The 22,327-nt window shown below is 37.3% G+C and overlaps 1 protein-coding gene across 1 annotated transcript in view; it reads left to right on the plus strand.

Moving 5' to 3' along the window:
* LOC129232655 (suppressor of lurcher protein 1-like) overlaps positions 1-22,327 on the plus strand; it is an 81,720-nt gene that overhangs the window by 30,464 nt on the left and 28,929 nt on the right. Inside the window, exons 6-9 of the mRNA XM_054866787.1 lie at positions 2,315-2,531; positions 4,725-4,957; positions 7,056-7,103; positions 13,865-14,057. Coding sequence (XP_054722762.1) covers positions 2,315-2,531; positions 4,725-4,957; positions 7,056-7,103; positions 13,865-14,057 — 691 coding nt within the window. The remainder of the gene's footprint in view (positions 1-2,314; positions 2,532-4,724; positions 4,958-7,055; positions 7,104-13,864; positions 14,058-22,327) is intronic.

Below are 22,327 nucleotides of genomic sequence, written 5' to 3' on the forward strand. Positions count from 1 at the left end.
TTCGAAAAATCGCTTCGAAGTGCACATCCTCATGCTACAAACTAATTCTGTGCCAAATTTCATGAAAATCAGCCGAACGGTCTAGGCGCTAGGCGCGTCACAGACATCCAGACAGACAGAGATCCGGACAGAGGACATTCAGCTTTATTATTAGTAAAGATTTATTTCATATTTCATAAGCGTCTGCATTTCTTTAATACTCAAAACCGTACTTGCAGCAACTGCTAAATATACTCTGTTGTTATTACTTCCTTCTCCTTCGGGTTCGTATTGTAAATAAATATTAACTGTTTGTCATGACTGTGTCGCGTTATTATCCCAAGAACTGCAACCATACAAAGATACGAAAATTCCCTTTCTCAAACCTTCTGCGATCACTTCCGTTATTTGCCCGCTATCTTCTCCACGCAGCATTTGCTTATCAACTGGCGGCAGTGAGGGACTCCAGATATTGGACAAACAAATAGAGCATCCTTTCTTTCAAGAGACCCCCAGAAGTTAGTGAACGAGCCTTCTGCTCAATTCCCGAAAGGCAGAGGCCCAGATACGCGAATGATCCTGACATTACTCCCGGATGGCACCTTGTACCTATCACCGAGGTGACTTAAAACATGGTGGAACTTTCGAAGAATTAGCCTGACACGTGGAGCATGTGAGAACCGAGTCAGTCAAACCTAACCTGGCAGCGTACACGTGATTAAACCTTCACAATGCTACCAGGCTACTTACTGAGTATACCCGCCTCGCCTTCAATCTTCGAGTTGAACCGAACCATTGCTTTGGTCACTCGTCTGGTCAGTGCTAATTCTATATTAGCTACCAGTTTGTTTGGCACCCTTGGCTTCCTTAAGAGGTCTTCCATCTCCAGCTCAGTCACTTCCTATGTCGGGGCGATGAGTGCTAATAAGCACGAAACTGCAGTCCTCGGATGGAATGACTGAGCTGGCGGTGTATTTCATGTATTCACGTACCAGGTTAGGATTGCCGCAACTTTTGTTATCTCTCACTAAACAGCATTTTTGGCTCGTTGCAATTCGGGAGAAGAGACCCCTCGTTTTCGGCTACACATCAGAAGTGCAGATGTTTTCCATGTACAGTTTGATAAACGGCTTACAGTGAAATTTTTGTGAAATGATTAAAATGACAGCAGACCTAATCGATAGCGGAGATAAGGGAATACAGGCCCTTTTGCCGCCACGCATGAGCGTTGCATCCCTTTCTGTCAGAATAATCACAAAAAAAAGGACACCCATTTCAGAACTTTTTACTTTTTTTGCTTTTTAAGCGGTCACAGTACCTTTCAAGCATTTTTTTTTAAATTTGAGTAAATTCTATTTTTTGTTGAAACCATAACATGATTACTTACTTTATAATCAATAATTTTTTAAAAATATTGCTTACTTTTTTAAAAAAGCTCAAAACATTTAAGAAAATTTCAATTTTTTAAAATCCCTAAGGCTTTTTTGTTTTTAAGCTAATATAAAAAAATCTTTTTGCTAAACGATCACAATCATCATCTCTAAAAATCAGTGCATTTATTTGCTCTTGTGTTTACTAGAAAATTTTCTATGATCAATTACGGAAAAATCGTTATTTTTTTCAAAAACATTGGTGTTTAAAGGTATAACATGCTCTAATCATTTGAGTCATTTATAAAATGCTTATCCAATGCACAGTTTTGTTAAATATATTATCGAAATTGCAAAAAGTATTACTTTAAAGCTGTATCTTTAATAGAAAAAAATCCTTAGGGATTTTTATGACACGAAAACACAAAAAAAACGATCATCGAGAAAAATCAATTTAAAGTTTTCTTTTTGCATAAGAACACATAGCGAGCATGACCTAAAACTATTCATAAATTTTTAAATATTTGAACTAAAGCAATGAAACTTTTCCCCTGTGTTTGGACTAGTGTTTAGTTTCGAAATAAGCAATTTTTTTTTTTTTTTGGTCGTTTCGTTTGGTCATTTTTTAGGTACTGTAATCTCTTAAAACCACAAAAATGACTGCAACTTAAAAACGGGAATTTTACCAAGATTTTTAAAACTCTTAATTAGCGCTGAAATAGTCAGTCATTCATCTCTGAGATACTAAATCCTGTTTGTGTAAAAGTTTCAAATTCATTTTTTGCGTGCACAATTTTTTTCCCTTCCCTATGTGAATAAAAGAAGTCACCATCCCCCTGTGGAAGAAATTCACGAAAAAAAAAATTTTTTTTTGATTGTCAAGTCCGATCCATTATCTTCCAAAATGTTTAATGACCTAAAGGGAATCGGGGACGCTGATTGGCTTTCTCTGTCGTCCAATCCAGAGGTGTTCCAGACGGACGGCTACCTGCTGCCCGGCTCCAAGTGCAACTACGAGATCTCCCCGGAGCAGACGAACCGCACCCGGGGCAAGTTCTACTCCCCGCAGTACCCCAGCAACTACCCCCGTGACGTCACCTGCCACTACCGGTTCGCCGCCACCCCCAACAACCGAGTCAAGATCCTCTTCGAGCAGATACGCCTCCAGAAGGGGGACCTCAGGTAACTGATATCTATACTAATACAGTAGACCCTCGTTTTACGCGGGTTTATTTTACAAGGTTTTAGATTTGTCACATTTATTTTAGTTTCGGTTTTAGGCGGATGCGGCAATGCAAACAGATAACATTTTCCCCTCTTTCAAAATCCAAACTCCTAATGATTACAGATTGCGCGTAATAGATTGCATTTTGGCGTGCTAATCATCGAGTTTGGGCCACTGGAGACATTTTATGCGATGGGTTCCAGAGCTCTTTCCAGAAGGAAAGTTATTAAACTCACACCGTTCAGAACTCACTGGAAGAAGAGCTTTTAGGAGTGACAAAGGAGGACAAAACCAACGAGGATACCGACATCGGTGACGCACAACCAAAACCGTTCACACTAAAAATGTTGAGCCATTCCTAGACAACAGAAATGATCTTTCTGATTTGTTAGTGAAGGAAGGTTCCATCATCGAAATGACGCAAGTGATCATGGATGCGTTAATGCTCGGCAAAGAATTATGGAGAACAATTCTTAATGACTGCCGAAAGTGCGAAAAGACTATCATTGCCAGCGCCTCTTTATAAACAGAACACGAAATTAGTTTATGTTTTCTTTATGCGTGTTGTGCATAAAAATCGATATAAGTACACATTAAACTTATTATACAATTAGTTATCACTAGAAAGAAATAGTTTTTTTTTGTATACGGAACCTAACCATTATTTTAACACTACTATTAGGTTTCAATTTACGCGGTATTTCCGTGGAACGTAACCCCCGCGCAAAACGAGGGTCTACTGTATTATATAAAGAGAGAGGGCGGATTTTTGTATGTTTATATGTTCGAGGTAATTTCTTGAACCATTGCAGTTATTTGAAAAATTCTTTCACTACATGAAAGGTGCATTCTTTCTGAGTAACATAGGCTATAAATTATGCATATATGTACTTATACTATTTTTTTAATAACCAATAGTCTGTCTTTTATGCTTCGTTCCGATCTATTCTTATATACGTAAACACAATAGCTGATTGTCCCGCACTTGCAGTGACAAAATAGCTGAAGGTTCCCTTTGAACTGAATGCTAAGGAGTAGAAGCAAGTGAAAAAAAAAACCACGCTGACGGCACAAAAACCGCCAAACCATTTGCATGTATTTGAGGCTGCACTGCAAAAAAAAAGCTGTTGTTTTTACAGTAAAATACTGGCAGCTCACATTCCAAAGAAAAACTGCAAAAATTACAATTCTAAACTGTAAAATTTGCAGTAATATACTGTTATATAACAGACTTTTACTGTGAAATTTACAGCGATAAACTGTAAAATTAGCAGTAATATACTGTCTTTTAATAGAGTTGCCCTATGAAATTAACAATGATTAACTGTAAAATTAGCAGTAATATACTGCTTTTCAATAGAACTGCCCTGTAAAACTTACAGTATCAAACTGTAAAATTAGCAGTAATATACTGTTTTAGGAATGACTTGACCTGTTAATTTAACAGAGATAATATGTAAAATTAACAGTAATATACTGTTTTGTAACGGAATTGCCCTGCAAAATTAACAGTATCAAACTGTAAAGTTAGCAGTATTATGCAGCGGAATCAACTGAATTTGCGCCATAAAAGCAGCAGTAGTATACGGTTTTATAAATGATTTGTACAGTAAAATTAACAGCAGTAAACCATAAAATAAAGTTATCAATTTTTATGCAAAAGGGTTTTTCACCCTATCGTTGTATCTTTTCATAGTCGAAATCACTGCTTTTACAGCTGAAGAACAATATAGAAAAGTAAAGCATTTGATTCTGTATGTATGTTGTTGAAATTAGCCTACATACGAAATATAGAGCATAAGATTTATAGCATTCTATTAGCCGTGGACATTGCGAAAAGTTTAGATTCGCAGAATATTAATGTGTGCATCAATATTTATTCAAATTTATTGTAATTGGGATTTGCTTCGGGCAAATTAATTTTTGAAGTAGTGCATTAGAGGATATTAAACCGTGATTCTATAAAAATCAATTTTGCATGCATTTCGGGTTACCCTTTGAGGGTTTTTATCTATATTAATATCATAAAGAGAGATGTTTTATTTTGTATGTGTATCCATAAAAGCAAGATTTATTTCATTAATTTAACTGATGATGTGAGGAACTGATGATTAGTGATGACTAACCGCACGACTGATTGGATTTTTCAGCTGCCTCAACAGCCCGGACGTGATCCTGGTGTACGACGGGTCGAACAAGAGCAGTCCCATCATCGGACACCTGTGCAACACTAACACGTTCGTGGAACTGGTGTCGACCGGACCCGAGCTCTTCGTCGAGTTCCATTCGCGCTCGCACTTCCCCGGACAGGGCTTCAAGGCCGCCTACGCATTCGACAGCAGCGCCACCCAGCGGATCAACGACATCGACGTGCCTTACATGGGTACGCTCTTGTTACACCTCCGTTTTAACCCCTTCAGACCTGGTGTCCGGTATACCGGACAACCACTTTAAACAGCTGCTAATCATTTAATAATTGATTTAACTCATAGACTAATAATAAGAGTAGACCGAGCTTTCCCAGACTTGCTGATGAAAAAATTGGGTCATGGATACGTCATGTGACTGGTGGAAGGCTTGGCGAAAACTTTGGCGGCATGGTTGCTAGATGTCAACATTATCTATCGTTTGGCACTCGACATGTATTTTAGGACAGAATTTGTTTTCATTATAATTTTTTTCCACGTGCAAAGATTGAACTGTTTTTCTTTCAGTTATGCATTATTTTGACATTAGTAATTAGTTTCTGATCACAGTTTCCAGTAACTTTCATTTCATTTGGAACTGCTATGTGGCGTAGACGTAATGGCGTAAACGTTTCGCGTTAACGCAAAAATGTACTAATCAGTATCTTAAATTGAAATTGTAGGTAAAAATCTTACCGTTTGCCGATTCTTTTGGGGCGCTTGCATCTTTAATTGCTTAGAGAGTTATTGAAATTGAATAAAAAAAAATACACTGCACTATAAAACGAAAAACTCACTATATTAACAAAATATTTACAACTTAAAATAACAAATTTACAAATCGGACTCCATAAAAGATCAATTTATTTTATTTCTCGCGGGCTTTGATCGTCTGCTACGCCCGCTGTTGCTAGGATATCCACCAGCCACATGGTTTGGTTTATGAGCAGCAAAAGGGTTGCCACAGCTCGGTCTATTCTTATTATTAGTCTATGATTTAACTAGTTGATTTTTTTTGTAGTTGACTCTTTGCATTCTGCTTATTATAATCTGTGAAATAATTTTTCGTTTTGGGATTGACAACACTGACATATAAGGATTGAGAGATAGAGAGTGGCTCACTTTTCCAACCATGGATTTTTATCTGAAAAGCGAGGTTTTTTTCCTGATTTTTTAAAAATATATATATACTCTTTAATGAATCGTTTCAAACGCTTATATTTTGTTTTATAATTGTTTGTAGAACACTTTATAATGAAGTTTGTTCGGTATTTTATCGTTTTTGTATACGAAATATTGATTTCAAAAATATAAGTCCGGAATATTGGACGTGCCATAACTCTTTTAATTTTTCTCCTACAAACTCAAAATTTTGTCTATAAGATACCCTTTATCATAGTACACTGTGTACCAAATATCAACATTTTTGGTCTAATATTTCATAATTCCGACTGAAGGGGTTAAGAGTGTCATTCAGTTTAATTTCAATTGAAGAACATTGTCATATGAGTTGCCTTCTCCACTTCTTTGATGTGTATTTACCATAGACTAATAATAAGAATAGACCGAGCTAAGGCAACCCTTTGCTGCTCATGAACCAAACCATGTGACTGGCGGATATCCTAGCAAACAGCGGGCGTCAATCGTAGCAGACGATCAACGCCAGCACGAAATAAAATAAATAGAATGGATGGAACACGGAAGAATGATCTTTTATGGAGTCCGATTTGTAAATTTGTTCTTCTAAGTTGTAAATATTTTGTTAATATAGTGAGTTTTTCGTTTAGATAGTATTGTGCATTTTCTCTAGTCAATTTCAATAACTCTCTAAGCAATTAAAGATGCAAGCGCCCAAAAAGAATCGGCAAACGGTAAGATTTTTACCTACCATTTCAATTTAAGATTCCGATTAGTGCATTTTTGCGTCAACGCAAAACGTTTACGCCATTACGTTTACGCCAACGCTGACGTAGCAGTTCCGAATGAAATAAAAGTTACTGAAAACTGTGATCAAAAACCAATGACTAATGTCAAAATAATGCATAACTAAAAGAAAAACAGTTCAATCTCTGCACCTGAAAAAAAATTATAATGAAAACAGTTGTCGAGTGCCCAACTATAAATAATGCTGCCATGTAGCAACCATGCCGCCAAAGTTTTCGCCAAACCTTCCACCAGTCACATGATGTATCCATGAACCCATTTTTTCATCAGCAAGTCTGGGAATGCTCGGTCTACTCTTATTATTAGTCTATGGTATTTACGCGTACTCATGCGCCATTTTCTTCTTTCCAGAATCGATCCGCAGGACGACGGACTATCTCACCACGACGCTGGAGCCGGGTGAGTAGTGGGTTCTAACCCCGGTTGCTCTGAGAATTTGAGCTCCCCATGGGTCTCTTTTTTCCACAAAATAATTTAGTTTCATTTTAAATTTTTTCCTGTATAACTTCTTTTACTCTTTTTTTCTCTCTTAAAAAAAATGAATGTGTTGTTCGCACGTGTATTACGACAATTTGTAATTTTGGAACATCAAATAACACACACGCAAAAGTAATTTTAATTACAAAGAGGGAAAAAAAGAAAAAAAAATGAATGTGTTGTTCACACGTGTATTATGACAATTTGTAATTTTGGAACATCAAATAACACACGCACAAAAGTAATTTTAATTACAAAGAGAAAAAAAAAAATGAATATGTTGTTCACACGCGTATTACGACAGTGTGTAATTTTGGAACATCAAATAACACACACGTAAAAGTAATTTTAGTTATAAAAAGAAAAAAAAGAAAAGAAAATTAATGTGTTGTTCACACGTGTATTACGACAATTTGTAATTTTGGAACATCAAATAACACACACGCAAAAGTAATTTTAATTATAAAAAGAAAAAAAAAGAAAAGAAAATTAATGTGTTGTTCGTACGTGTATTACGACACATTGTAATTTTTCAACATCAAATAACACACACGCAAAAGTAATTTTAATTACAAAGAAAAACTAAAAAGAAAAACGACGGGGAATAAGGGGGGAGGGGGAGAAAAAGCAATAAATTTTTACAGATCAGTAAAAGTTTGCTTGAAGTTCGCTGATAATAATTAATATTCTTAAGCGATTATTCATTGTTTTTAATAATTACAAAAAAAATTCTTTTTCAAACACAAACAATATTTACTGATCCATCGGTAAAAAGTGGTGAATTATAAAGTGATCAATGACTGATTACGACCCATTAAACAGTGGACATCCCCCCCTCCCCCCATTAAAAGTAAGGATAGACGTTTCTTTTTGTTCCATTTTGAAAAAGAATTTAAGTCCCTTTATTCCTTTGGCCAGGTACGAATTGTGTGGCGATGAAAAGAAATTAAACAGACAGCAATCTAAAGAGCACGTTGGTTATTTTTTTAATACGCAATTCTTTGCCCTCGTCTCCCCGTTGTCGATATCTGATGAGTTAAAAACCTATGACTTTTTAAAGAAATCTTTCCAAAATTTAAAAGCTTGGCGAGAAATGGAGGCCACCGCGCTCATTTGCAAGTGGCAGGACATCCATCTAAAAATGGGGTGGAAGACATCCTCCCTCTTTCACTGAAACGAAAAATCTTTGAATTTGGCGGCTTTTCCTAAAATGTCGCCTGACCTTGAGACCCCATACTTGGATAACGGGGAGACGAGGGCACATCATTGATGCGCCCAGAAACGTGGTTGCTGTTTCGATTGCTGCTTACTTAATTTCTGAGCAATCACGATTGCTTATTAAAGTAAGAAATAACAACGTCAGAAAAACACAAATTCGCAGATTACTGCAGATCCGTGTTTCGGCGCTACAGGGAACGCCTTTTTCAATGCAAAAAGCAATGATTTTATGGATGACTAGCTGCGTTGCCCGGCTTTGCCCGATCCACCTTGAAAATAAAAATTGTGTCCAGTGACGTATGTTCAACAATCAGGCGTAAAAAATGAATAAAAAAATTATCATGATTTCCCTTCCAAACAATGACAACAGATATTAAAATACTCTTAAGAAATTAAATCCATAAAGATGGATTTAAAATGCGTAACCATGAAAACACAAAATAAGTTTAAGGAATTAAAATGCGAAAGAAAATGGTTCATAATTTGAATGCAATCTAGATTCCTTAAACTTGATTTAAAAAGGCTTGTAACTTTTTTTCCTTTCGAGATAAAAGCTTATTTTTTCGACCATAGGTCGAGTGAGATCTGGAGTAAAAAAAAGGTCGCTTTTTCCAATGGCGTCAAAAAGAAAGCTGTGGGACAACTCCTTCACTTTTTATTGATTTATTTAATGAAGAAAGTAGTGCCTAAATTTCAGCTAAGCCTAAACAAATTCGAGTTAAAAACGCAAATAACTCCCGCCGCAATTAAGTTAGAGCGTTGGAACAAATAGCGTAGAACGCGGAAAATTCTTCCCTTTCCAACGATGTGTAATATTACTAATTGCGAGTCATTTTTCACCCCCATATTCGGGAATTTATGCGAAAACTGGACGTAAATTGGAATAAAAAAAGAAGTATTCATCGAATTGTTTTCGAACTGGTCTGCAAACCTTTTCAGGACTTAAAGGAACAAAGTGTGAAAATTTCAGCGCAATCGGCCGGGTAGTTCTCGAGTTTTGCGAGTTCAAACACACAGACGCTTTTTGGGGACTTCATTTTATACTATGCAGAGAAAAGACATCCGACAAAAGACAAGAGCAGATAAGCATATAACTTAAAAGACCAAAATAGCGCATTAGCCAAACACCAATGAGAAAATTATGAACCGATAAGGAACCAATAGGAATGCAAACAAAGGCCAAGAGCTCTCTCTGAGGTACAGAAAGCCGAAAGAAAGAATTCAATTGGACAAAGATTAAGCCAAAGCTTCAACAAAATCAATTTTCATCCATAAGCTCATTACTTTTTGCATTGGAAAAGGCGTTCCCTGTAACGCCGAAACACCTGTCTGCAGTAATTTGCGAATTTGTGCTTTTTGACGTTGTTGTTCCTTACTTTACTGTTCTGCTAAAGGTATTTATTTATCTTACAACTGCTTATTGTTCTCACTTGACCGTCTTTGAGGTCCGGTTCCTTTTTCAGCTTGGACCAGGGGCCTCTGTAGTCCCCCGGAATCCGCTTCTCTTGGATGGTGGCGTCCATGTCCTACACACAGGCACGCTCATACACACACACACACACACGCCTTTACACGCATACACACACGCCTACGTGCGTACACACAGGTCTACGCACGTACTCAAAGCTACACATTAAGGGCTCCCATATGCAAAATTTTAAGGGGAAGGGGGCTCAAATATTTCCCCGTGGTTTAGCAGGATATTTTCCCCATAGAAACCGATTTCAGTAAAGATTAGAGATATTAAAATTTGACATTTTTAATAACTTATTCATTAATGGCTGGTGAAGAAATGTTTTTACATTTTTGCAAAGAAAAAAGTACTAAAAGCAAGGAAGTTCTATATTCAAAGGGGGGGGGGACTTGAGCCCCCATTTGCCCCTCCCCCCATATGGGCGCCCTTGCTACACATGCACGCGCGCCTACACACACACACACACACACACACACACACACACACACACACACAACTATACACACGTAGCCGCGCAGGAGGAGGGGTAGGCTTGGGGGGACAGGACCCGTTTCTAGAAACAATAAATCCAATGAGTAGGGTCCTGTCGCAACTTGTGATTGCGAAAAAACATAATTTGAATTCAGACTTTCAGAATTCAACTTAGTTATTATTATTACAGTCGGACCTCCATAGATCGAAGTAGCAAATTGCCGGGAAAAAATTCGATATATAGAAATTTCGATGTATAGAAACAATCTTATTTTATCCTAAAAGTCTCCTAAAACATTCAAATTGAAACTAATTTTCGTGCATGAAACCCAACTTCTAATTTAAACGAGCATCGGATTAAATGAAAGTTAATAATTAAAAATTTAACAGAAATTACATTTTTGCTCCTTCATGCATCTTCATTCTTCGGCAATTCAACTTGAACCGCAATATGAGGGGATTTTCGTTTTGACAATGTAATCGAGAGAAAAGTAAAAAAATCAATCTACTTAACTAGAATGATTTTTACTGCAGCTAAAAAGACTAGGAATGATAATCAACAGACAAAAGGGATACCTTGAAACTGATTTTACAGTGTTACTGGTTACGACTAAGATTTGAAACTAACTGGAGGGAATGTAAAAACTCCAGAACGGAACAACGACCCTATCTACACACCCCTGAACCCCCTATTCCTTATGAGTTTCGTAGCAACCTGTAGTGAACATCATTTTCTCCCCTAACCTTCATTTTTCATGAGACAAACATTCAAAAGTGGAAGAAAAAAAAATCTACTAATGTCTCGAAAAATTTTTTTCGATATATAGAGATTTTTTCGATATATAGAAACAATTTTCTATGTAACGAACATAGAAATTGGCTGGGATTTTGATACATAGAAAATTTCGATATGTGGAAGTTCGATATACGGAGGTTCGACTGTATTTTTAAAAATATTATCTCACTTTTAGTGCGGTTGCATCCATGTCCTACACACACACACAACTACACACACACTTATGCCAGCACACAGACACAAACACACATGCCTACACACACATACACATACCCCCTACACACAAACACACACAACTACACACACACGCATGCACACACAAACACATACAGAAACACACAACTACACACACAAACACGCACACACACGCATACATACAGACACCCACACATTCATGCCCGCACACAGACACAAAAACACATATGCCTACACACACATACCCCTCCCCACATACACACATTCATACACACAACTACCCACACACTTGTGCCAGCACACAGACACAAACACACATGCCTACATAAACATACCCATAACCCCTACACACAAACACACACAACTACACACACACACGCATGCACACACAAACACATACAGAAACACACAACTACACACACAAACACGCACACACATGCATACATACAGACACCCACACATTCATGCCCGCACACAGACACAAAAACACATATGCCTACACACACATACCCCTCCCCACATACACACATTCATACACACAACTACCCACACACTTGTGCCAGCACACAGACACAAACACACATGCCTACACACACATACACATACCCCCTACACACAAACACACACAACTACACACACACGCATGCACACACAAACACATACAGAAACACACAACTACACACACAAACACGCACACACACGCATACATACAGACACCCACACATTCATGCCCGCACACAGACACAAAAACACATATGCCTACACACACATACCCCTCCCCACATACACACATTCATACACACAACTACCCACACACTTGTGCCAGCACACAGACACAAACACACATGCCTACACACACATACACATACCCCCTACACACAAACACACACAACTACACACACACGCATGCACACACAAACACATACAGAAACACACAACTACACACACAAACACGCACACACACGCATACATACAGACACCCACACATTCATGCCCGCACACAGACACAAAAACACATATGCCTACACACACATACCCCTCCCCACATACACACATTCATACACACAACTACCCACACACTTGTGCCAGCACACAGACACAAACACACATGCCTACACACACATACACATACCCCCTACACACAAACACACACAACTACACACACACGCATGCACACACAAACACATACAGAAACACACAACTACACACACAAACACGCACACACACGCATACATACAGACACCCACACATTCATGCCCGCACACAGACACAAAAACACATATGCCTACACACACATACCCCTCCCCACATACACACATTCATACACACAACTACCCACACACTTATGCCAGCACACAGACACAAACACACATGCCTACACACACATACACATACCCCCTACACACACATTCATACACACAACTACCCACACACTTATGCCAGCACACAGACACAAACACACATGCCAACACACACATACACATACCCCCTACACACATACACACATTCATACACACAACTACCCACACACTCCTGCCAGCACACAGACACAAACACACATGCCTACACACACACACACATACCCCTCCCCACATACACACATTCATACACACAACTACCCACACACTCCTGCCAGCACACAGACACAAACACACATGCCTACACACACACACACATACCCCTCCCCACATACACACATTCATACACACAACTACCCACACACTCCTGCCAGCACACAGACACAAACACACATGCCTACACACACACACATACCCCTCCCCACATACACACATTCATACACACAACTACCCACACACTCCTGCCAGCACACAGACACAAACACACATGCCTACACACACACACACATACCCCTCCCCACATACACACATTCATACACACAACTACCCACACACTCCTGCCAGCACACAGACACAAACACACATGCCTACACACACACACACATACCCCTCCCCACATACACACATTCATACACACAACTACCCACACACTCCTGCCAGCACACAGACACAAACACACATGCCTACACACACACACATACCCCTCCCCACATACACACATTCATACACACAACTACCCACACACTCCTGCCAGCACACAGACACAAACACATATGCCTACACACACACACACATACCCCTCCCCACATACACACATTCATACACACAACTACCCACACACTCCTGCCAGCACACATATACATACCCCCTACGCACAAACACACATATTCCCCCCCCCCCACACACAAACACTCATACACACAACTACCCACACACGCATACCTGCACACAGACATAAACACTCATGCCTACACACACATAGACATACCCCTACACACAAACACATACCCCCCCACACAAACACACGCCTACATACACACACTCGTGATTGCGAAAAACATAATTTGAATTCAAGATGTCAAAATTCAAATGATTATTATTTTTTTTTTTTAAATTATTATCTCACATGTCTTCCGGCGGGAAATGGAGTTCTAAGAGTGTTCTCTTCCAGCCGAGGAGGGTCCGTGCGGCGGGGACTTCTCGAGCGCCCTGTCGCGGGAGGGGGTCTTCTCCTCCCCCAACTACCCGGACCCGTATCCGGGCGAAGTGTCCTGCCTCTACTCGTTCCGGGGAAGGGGCAAGGAGCGGGTCCAGATCCTCTTCACCGACTTCGACCTGCACATGCCCCACGAGACGCCCAGAGAGTGAGTGTTTTTTTATTTATTTATTTACCATTTAGAATAGAATGCGGTCGTTTCCAAAATTTAAAAAGTATTTTTTTTTTTCTGAAAGAGCGTGCTTATAAACACAAGATCTGACCATTTTTTAAATAATTTAAGTTTAATCTTAATATATAAAAATCTTCTGTGCGGAGACGTTTGTCACCATAAGGCTTTTAAACCAGGGTTGGCAAAAACCCGGGTTTTTTTAAAAAAGCCCATGGACCCAGGGTTTTTTGGGTTTTTTAAATAAAACCCAAAAAACCCAACTAAAGCTGGGTTTTTTAAAAGAGATGTGGGTTTTTTTGTCTTTTTTTAGGGAAAATGTAGGGTACTTGTAGCATATTGTAGCGAAGTATATGAACAAAACACAAGAATTGTCTTGGGGTAAAAAAAGCTGGAAAACTAGTTAAAATTCAGCATTTTCTGAAGAAGAGTATGAAAGACGACAAAACCCAAGAATGGTGAAGTTTCAGATTTTTTAGTTTCCATGATTACCAACAGTTAAGGCAAAATTACTTCTTGAGTGATAAAAGCTATTGTTCGTTTTTAATTACTACTTTTTTTTTTTTTTTTGCATTTTACTTTATTGTATTTCATTTTTTTATGCAAAACTACTGTAGAACCTCAAGTAGTTTAAATCCCTATTTACTGAATTCCAGCTTAATCAAGACATTTCTTTGAATTTTATGTTGCTTGTTTTTCTACTTCTGTGTACAGAAAAACAAATATTAAACTTTTTTGTAAGATAATGAAAATACTGTACATCCTATTCTGTTTTCTGTCCGACCGTTTGTAAAACCTGTTAATTTCTAAAAAAAATATAACTTGTTAATTCGAAATTTGTGACGTGTCGGGTTGCAGAAAATAATTCACATGAAAGCCTTTTAGCTAGAGTAGTTTCCTCTGTACAATCTACAAATATTGAGAAAACCAGACGTGACAGGACTCAGTCAAGATAATTTGAGTTATTTATTGACCAGTTAAAAATAACAGTTAAATATATATTTTTTAAATCTTTGAAGTATTTTTAATGCCGTTAAGAGTTAAGAAATACTATTAAACTTCAAAATTCATTTTTTATGTCCATTATCTGTGGTGAAGAACAAACAAAATAGAAGTTTAAATTGTAAAAGTATTTAAATTAATTACTTTTTTTAAAAACTTCTCAAAAAATTAAAAAAAACCCAAAAGTGGGCTAAATAATGGGGTTTTTTAAATGGGTTTTTTCAAAAAAACCCATTGGGTCCAATCCGGCCAACCCTGTTTTAAACGGCTGGACCGATTTTGATCAAATTTTTTGCGTGTCATTAAGTTGTGGCAAGCATGGTTTCGAAGCGCGATGGATCGAATCGGAAACGTTTCTGTTGAGTAATTAATTAATTTAAACATTGGATGGTTATATCTCTCGAATGATTAATATTTATTTCAACCTATTGTTGAGCGAGAACTGAAATAAGTATTTAACTCGTTGCCAAAGGACAATAAGAAAGCCAGCTCTGCTTTTTGCAATGAAATTTCCTACGGTGATATGTCAACTGAGAATGGATAAAAAAAAAACGTACAGAGAGTGAAGCCTTCATTTCTTGAAAGCAACTATTTTAATTCCCGTGATATATTTTAAAGTAAAGTACTGGAAGGTTCAAGCAAAACGGGTGTTCTGTCTTCGTAGTTGAACCATGTGACCGGATCGGTGCTTTAGGTTTTCCTAACCAAATGATCAGAAAGCACCGTACCTAGCAACATTTGTTTCTCGGCTCAAATACATCTTAGTATTGGCACCAATGTCAATAATACTTCAAGGATTATCAAACTAATCAGTACGTTATTAAAGGAAAAGATGATGGAATTTAAAGACGAAACAAATTTTATTTTCGTCCACATAAATTACAACGGGGTAGTTCTGTACACAAAAGATCAGTGCAGTGGAAGATCTTTATCTTTGGTGGAAAGAACAAATTAGGCAATATACGAAGTTTAAGTTTTTCGTTCAAAAGATCAGACCTGTCGGAGTTGGCTTCGCTCACTGATCGGCTAGATTACAGTAACATGGTGGCTTGCCGACTTTGGCTATAAACAATAGAGTTGCCTGAATATTTGTTTAAATTTTAAAGCTACTGTTAATGTAATTTATTGTATTTTTTGTTTATTTGGCGAAATGTTTCAAATTGCAAAGAATTGTTTTTCTTTTTAAAAGAGGTTTTAGTCATTTTAGTTGAAGAATGTGTTTATTTTACATCGGGAGGGAGGGGGGAGGATGAGTGATTTTTCGCCTTTATTCAGAAAACTTTTTACCTTTATTTTTTTTTTAAACGATATCATTTCGATTGTTTTATTCTTTTTCATATGAGAGATGTTGCAGCGGGATTTCCCGTTTGTTCTAGATGGGTAGTTAGTTTTTTACACTTAATATCTGAAGACGCTTTTTATCCTTTGAGTATGGCTGAAGGAACAAACCATCAAGTACGGGAGAAAAAATAGTTAATAAAACAACTGCTCAGTGGGCATTAGATAAATCAAGTTGTAATAAATATACACATTTTGAAACCAAGCAGCTTAAAACATTTTATTTTTAATTATTTTTTCCAACAAAACGGTTCAAACACTTGATAGTTTATTGAAACTTTTCAATTTACAAAGTTAGAACAGAACAACGTCTGCCGGGTTCTCTAGTATTTAAAAAAAAAAAATGCTTAAATCCTTTCTCAAATGAGGGGATTCCATTCAACCAATGGGGTCGTTTCCAAGATTTTTAAAGTATTTTTTTTTTCTGAAAGAGCATGCTCAAAAACATAGGACCTGACCATTTTTTTAAATAATTTGACTACTAAGTGTACAATTTTTTAAAATTCACTTAAATCGGTGTGCTTTCATTGTTTACGCTTCTGCCGATGACATTCTATTTCTATTTCTATTCAAGAGTCACAACTGACTACAACTGTATTTATGTCGAGGACTGCATACTAGTGCCTTGCCTCCATTATTTTATATACCGATAGATGGCAGCACCATCACCGGATCGAACAGTTAATGAGAATTTAGAACTAGTCCAAGAGCTAATAGCTACCTGGTACTAGCACCCCCAGAGGTATCGTTTCACTTGGAGGACATTGAGACCACGAGCATATTTAACGTCGCCCAGTCCCCTTTAATGACGACGGTGGGTCTTCGACCAGCGGGGATCGAACCCGAGCCCCTCCGGCCCCGAGTCCAATGCCCTACCGATCAGGCTACCACGGCCTCTGCCGATGACATCACAAAGGATGAAATGCCATTCGCTGTTGCCATTCAGAAAAGCACAATATTTAATTCGCATCTTTACTCACGTGTATTGGCAACGATAGGGTTGATAGCAAGCGTAGAGCGCAATATTTAATTCGCTTCTTGATTATCATAACGTGGAAACGCGGTAGAAAGATGCGCCAAAGTGCATCATTTGTGACGTCATCGACATTACGCCTCGTTTGAAAAATCGGACATTTATAAAAAAATGAATTAAAAAATAACTGTTGTGAAAATGAAAGTATTTCCTGGGTCCATGTTATTTTATTTTATTTATTCATTTATTTTTTTGCTTATTCTATCAATTTCAGTGACTGAAAGTAGTACTTTTGATTGAAGGAAACAACCCCATTGCATGCCGAATTGTAGAATAGTAGCCCAAAACGAAGAAGGACTTGAATTATAGTTTGTTGTCAAAAAGCAATATTGTTAAGCTAGTATATTGCAGCTCGAAACTTTCTGCTATAGCTTACTTTTTTTTTTTACCCTCCTATTAAAATAGTTCATGCGGGCCAGAACGCACATAAAATTTCAAAATATTTAAAATGTTTCTAAATAACAAGGAAAAATACGGAAAAGGAAAAATATATATAACCAAGTATTGTTGTTAGCAGTACTTGATGTTTATTTTATTATTAACTAGTGGCACCCGCACGGCTTTGCCCGTAGTAGAAAATGAAAAGGTCTTTTGTTTCGCCTGTAGTTTTACAATTAATGTATGGGGAACTTCTCGCCAATTGCCTTGCCCATGTTACGGTTTCACGTTGTGATAATTTGGTAATTTACTCGTCCGTCTTGTGATAATTTTGCTCGGTAAAATGTTCTTAAAATTGGAATAGAGAAGAACGGAATCGAATTTTCGAAACATAGCTTCGAGGTGCACACCACCACCCTACAAACTAATTGTGTTCCAAATTTCATGGAAATCGGCCGAACGGTCTAGGCGCTATGCACGTCACAGAGATCCTGACAAACAGAGATCCGGACAGATATATCCAGAGAGACTTTCAGCTTTATTATTAGTAAAGATTGCATCTGTTTTTTTAGACACCATTCTCTGAATATTTGACTGGTTGTTACTAATCGTGCTTTTTGATTCGTAACACTGAACAAAACAACGGGCCAGACGAATCAGCTTGGAGGGTCGTAGGCAGGAGTGGATACAGACTACCATTTAAGGGGGGGGGGGTCATGCTGAAGAAGGACCCCCCCCCCCTTCCCCACCGAACGAACTTACGGTTTTGTCACTAAGAATTTTTTAAACTGATCGGGGGTGATGAAAAGCACTAAATCGGCCAGTAATAAGACACTTAGTAGAGCATAAATGTTACTACGTAATTTCATAAGAATTGAAAAGAATCAATATTTCAAATATTTACTTAAAAAAAAATGAATTGATAAGATTACTGAAATCGTTTGCATTTTATTCATCAAGTGCTTGAACACAATGTGGACGGAGAATAGGGTTGTCGGTTTAGGGGGTCATGACCCCCATGACCCTCCCCCTTTATCTGCTACTGTCGTAGGTTAGGTATTACTGTATTAGATACAGAAGCAAGTAAAAAGGATGTAACTTTTTATACGGGCCCCAGATCCCCTGACTTATATTTACAGAAATAATCTCCATTGAAGAATAATTCCAACACAAAAAATTTGAAGTTAGTACGACCAACATTCACCGAGAGATGAAACGCAGCGTTTTGTGACTTACACCACTTTTCACTCGCCGTCAATAACACCTTTTGGGGGGAAATATAGTGTTTAACAAGTGTTTAAAATGACATGTGTGCATAGAGTGTAGTTTTTCAAATTGTTCGAGGTTTTGCAGTGTGTTTTTGCATATCACGGCATAATATTTGCATTTATTTTTGAATAGCAATGAAAAATATAAATACTTTGTCTTTCTTACTTTGACGACCTGCCATTCTTCTGAAAGGGCGATCAGTTCCAATCTCATCTTGTGCACGGTCCCTTAAAACTTTGAACTGGATTATCTCCTTCAGTTTCAGCCGCACAAACCTCAAGTTTTTTGTGTCAGTAATAGTTTTCAATGAAGATTATTTCCCTAGATATAAGTTAGGGGACCAGGGGCCCATATAAAAATTTAAATTTTGTATTTTTCGACTCATTTTTATTTTCACTTCAAACTTTAAGTACCCTAACTCTGCATCTGATTTTAAACATTTTTACAATTGCAAGTTATACATCTAAGACTGCGAAAATAAAGGTCTTGCAGGTTAAAACGGAACATATGTATAATGACTCTAACCCGAGCTCTTGATTTCATGACACTTGATGATGTCAGCGGTTAATGGGGTGAATACCCGGGGTCAGACCGGGTTAAGCAGTTATTTTATTCCAGCACGATCATAGCAACAGGAAAATGAAACATAACTTCGCCCGCAGCTTAGTTATCACCCTTCCAGCTTGACTGAGCTCCAGACGGAGCGTAGCTTTGCAAGAACTGCATGTGGCACATAAGCTGTTCGGTATTTGCCTGAAATTCTGCCCTAGCTTCAGCCATATTTGCTTTGGGAACTTTCCTATGGTAAATCAGGAAGAAGCCAAGCTATTACTATGAACATATGCGGTAGTGAGAGGCAAACGGATTAAAACTTTTGAAATAGAGTTGGTTGGGGTAAGTGGGTCACTGGGGTAAGTGGGTCATCCCCCCCCCCCATAAAACTGATATATGGATAAAGTTTTCAAACTTATTTGCACTGATCGTGTTAAATTTCATCACAGTGATTGGTTTTGCACATATTTGAGATTCGTGGAATTTTTTTCTAGGGTCATAGCACTTAGTAAAATAAAATTCTGATTTTTTTTTTTTTTTTTTTTGCGAGTTCAAGCAACAATTTTCAAAGAAGTGTTTCCAGGTTAGTTTTTGTTATATTTCCATAATAATTAATTTTACTCGTATAGTTTAACTTAAAGTTCATACAGCAACAAGCATTTCCGCATGAAATATTATTAATAAGTGTTTAAGAGGAGGGGTCCCACTTTCCCCGTACAATTGTGCTATACGGGGTAAGTGGGTCCCCTCACTATGGGGTAAGTGGGTCCCCCTGCCATAATGGGGATTTCAAAATCAAAAGCAACTCTGATTAAATATTTCTATTGGTGAAATACAAGACAACTACGATGACTTAGTAGGAATTGATAGTTCAGCCACAAAAACTGCTAAAGCTGGTGATTATGTATTTGTGAGACATACATGAAAGAAAATCGTTAAGATTTAAGTACCTCTAATGGTGGAAGTTGATGATACAAATTAAAAAATAGTGTTTAATTTTGCAAGAACGTATTTGAATTTTGTATAGAAATAGTGACATTTTTTATTGGCATGGTGCAGATGATGTTGGAATAATTATTGAGGATGAACCGATAATGCTTCTTTCTCTTTAGCCAACAAAACAAAGACACAGTAATTTAGTGTTTCCAATTTCCTTTTCAGCTTATGGTTTTGGCAAATTTGCTCAAATCGATCTTAATCAACTGTATTACGTTCATTCAACACACCTTTATTTGTAAAAGTAAAATATATATACCATAGGTTTTCAATAAATTTCTCAAATGAAATTATTTTGTTATTCGTTTTAAAATTTTCCGTGATAAAGATTTAAAATACAGTAAATAGTATCTCATAAATGGCTGCGTTTATAAAAAAAATAATTCACACTAAAAAATTTACATACTTTATCATGTAAGCCCCCCCCCCTTTTTAGATATTCTTCATTTAAATTTAAATAAAAGGGGGGGAGACCCACTTACCCCTTAGTATGGGGTAAGTAGGATACCCATCGGATTTTTTAAAAAATATAATCCTTTAGAATGATTAAAGCATTGTTTTAGAAAATAATGATGGACTTTTGTTTATTAATGATATCCGAGATAAAATAAGACAATAAGTTTAATTTTTTTTTGCTTCAAAACTTTTGTATCAAAATAAACTATTCTCAAAAGGGGTCTCACTTACCCCAACCAACCCTAACTAGTACAAATGGTAGGTGAACCTCTCCTCCGTTTTGGGGCAAGAGATGGTATTAGTAGCCCTGGTAAGTGCTGTTATACAGCATGATTTATGAAAACTTTTCAGTGAAAGTCTACCACCTATGAGTGGGACTTTAAACACGTGTTTTACTCCAAACTTGAAAATGTCCACCTGCATCCCTTCGCTTCTCATTGCCTCATACCTGTATATAAGTTTTCTTTGAAGGTTTCTGGTTGATTACAGAAACATGACTGGCTTTTATTAGAAAGGCTTCAGAAAGAGTCCAGGTTCATTTCAGGAAAGTTATTGAAACTGCGAGAAACTTTTCCGTTTCCGCCGAATACGTTACTGACAAAATTTAAGGGGTCTAAGGACCTTTAACCTTCAAAATTTCCGACTTTCTGGAAAAAATATATGTTATGCATATATTCTGAACAATTTGATACCTTATTTTTTACCATACGCCAAAAACTTTTCAATTTATCGTTAAAATGCGTAAACTTTCCCCACCGAGATTTATGTTAACAGCAGCTCTTTAAGCGTCTTTTTCTCAGGTGCCGGTTTCTTCGGTTTTCCCGTTTTGCGCGCGTGATATCTCAGAAAATTTTTTATATATTTCCGTAAAACTTTTCATGCATGTTTGTCTAGTTTATTTTTATGATCTGAACCTAAATTTTAACTAAACATGAAAGTTAATATTTAAAAAAAAAGAATTTTTTTTTGCCCAAAAGTTTGGAAATTTTCGATATTAACTTATAAAATTTCAAAAAAAAAAAAAAAATAAATAATTTAAAAAAAAATAACTAAACTTAGGTTCAGGTCATAAATATAAACCAGATAAACATACATTAAAAGTTTCACGGAAATATATAAGAAACTTTCTGAAATATCATGCGAGCAAAACGAGAAAACCGAAGAAACCGACACCTGAGAATAAAACGCTTGAAGAGCTGCTGTTAACATAAATTTCTACGGGGAG

This window comes from Uloborus diversus, unplaced genomic scaffold (genome assembly GCF_026930045.1).
Source record: "Uloborus diversus isolate 005 unplaced genomic scaffold, Udiv.v.3.1 scaffold_13, whole genome shotgun sequence".
In the NCBI taxonomy this organism is placed as follows: domain Eukaryota; kingdom Metazoa; phylum Arthropoda; class Arachnida; order Araneae; family Uloboridae; genus Uloborus; species Uloborus diversus.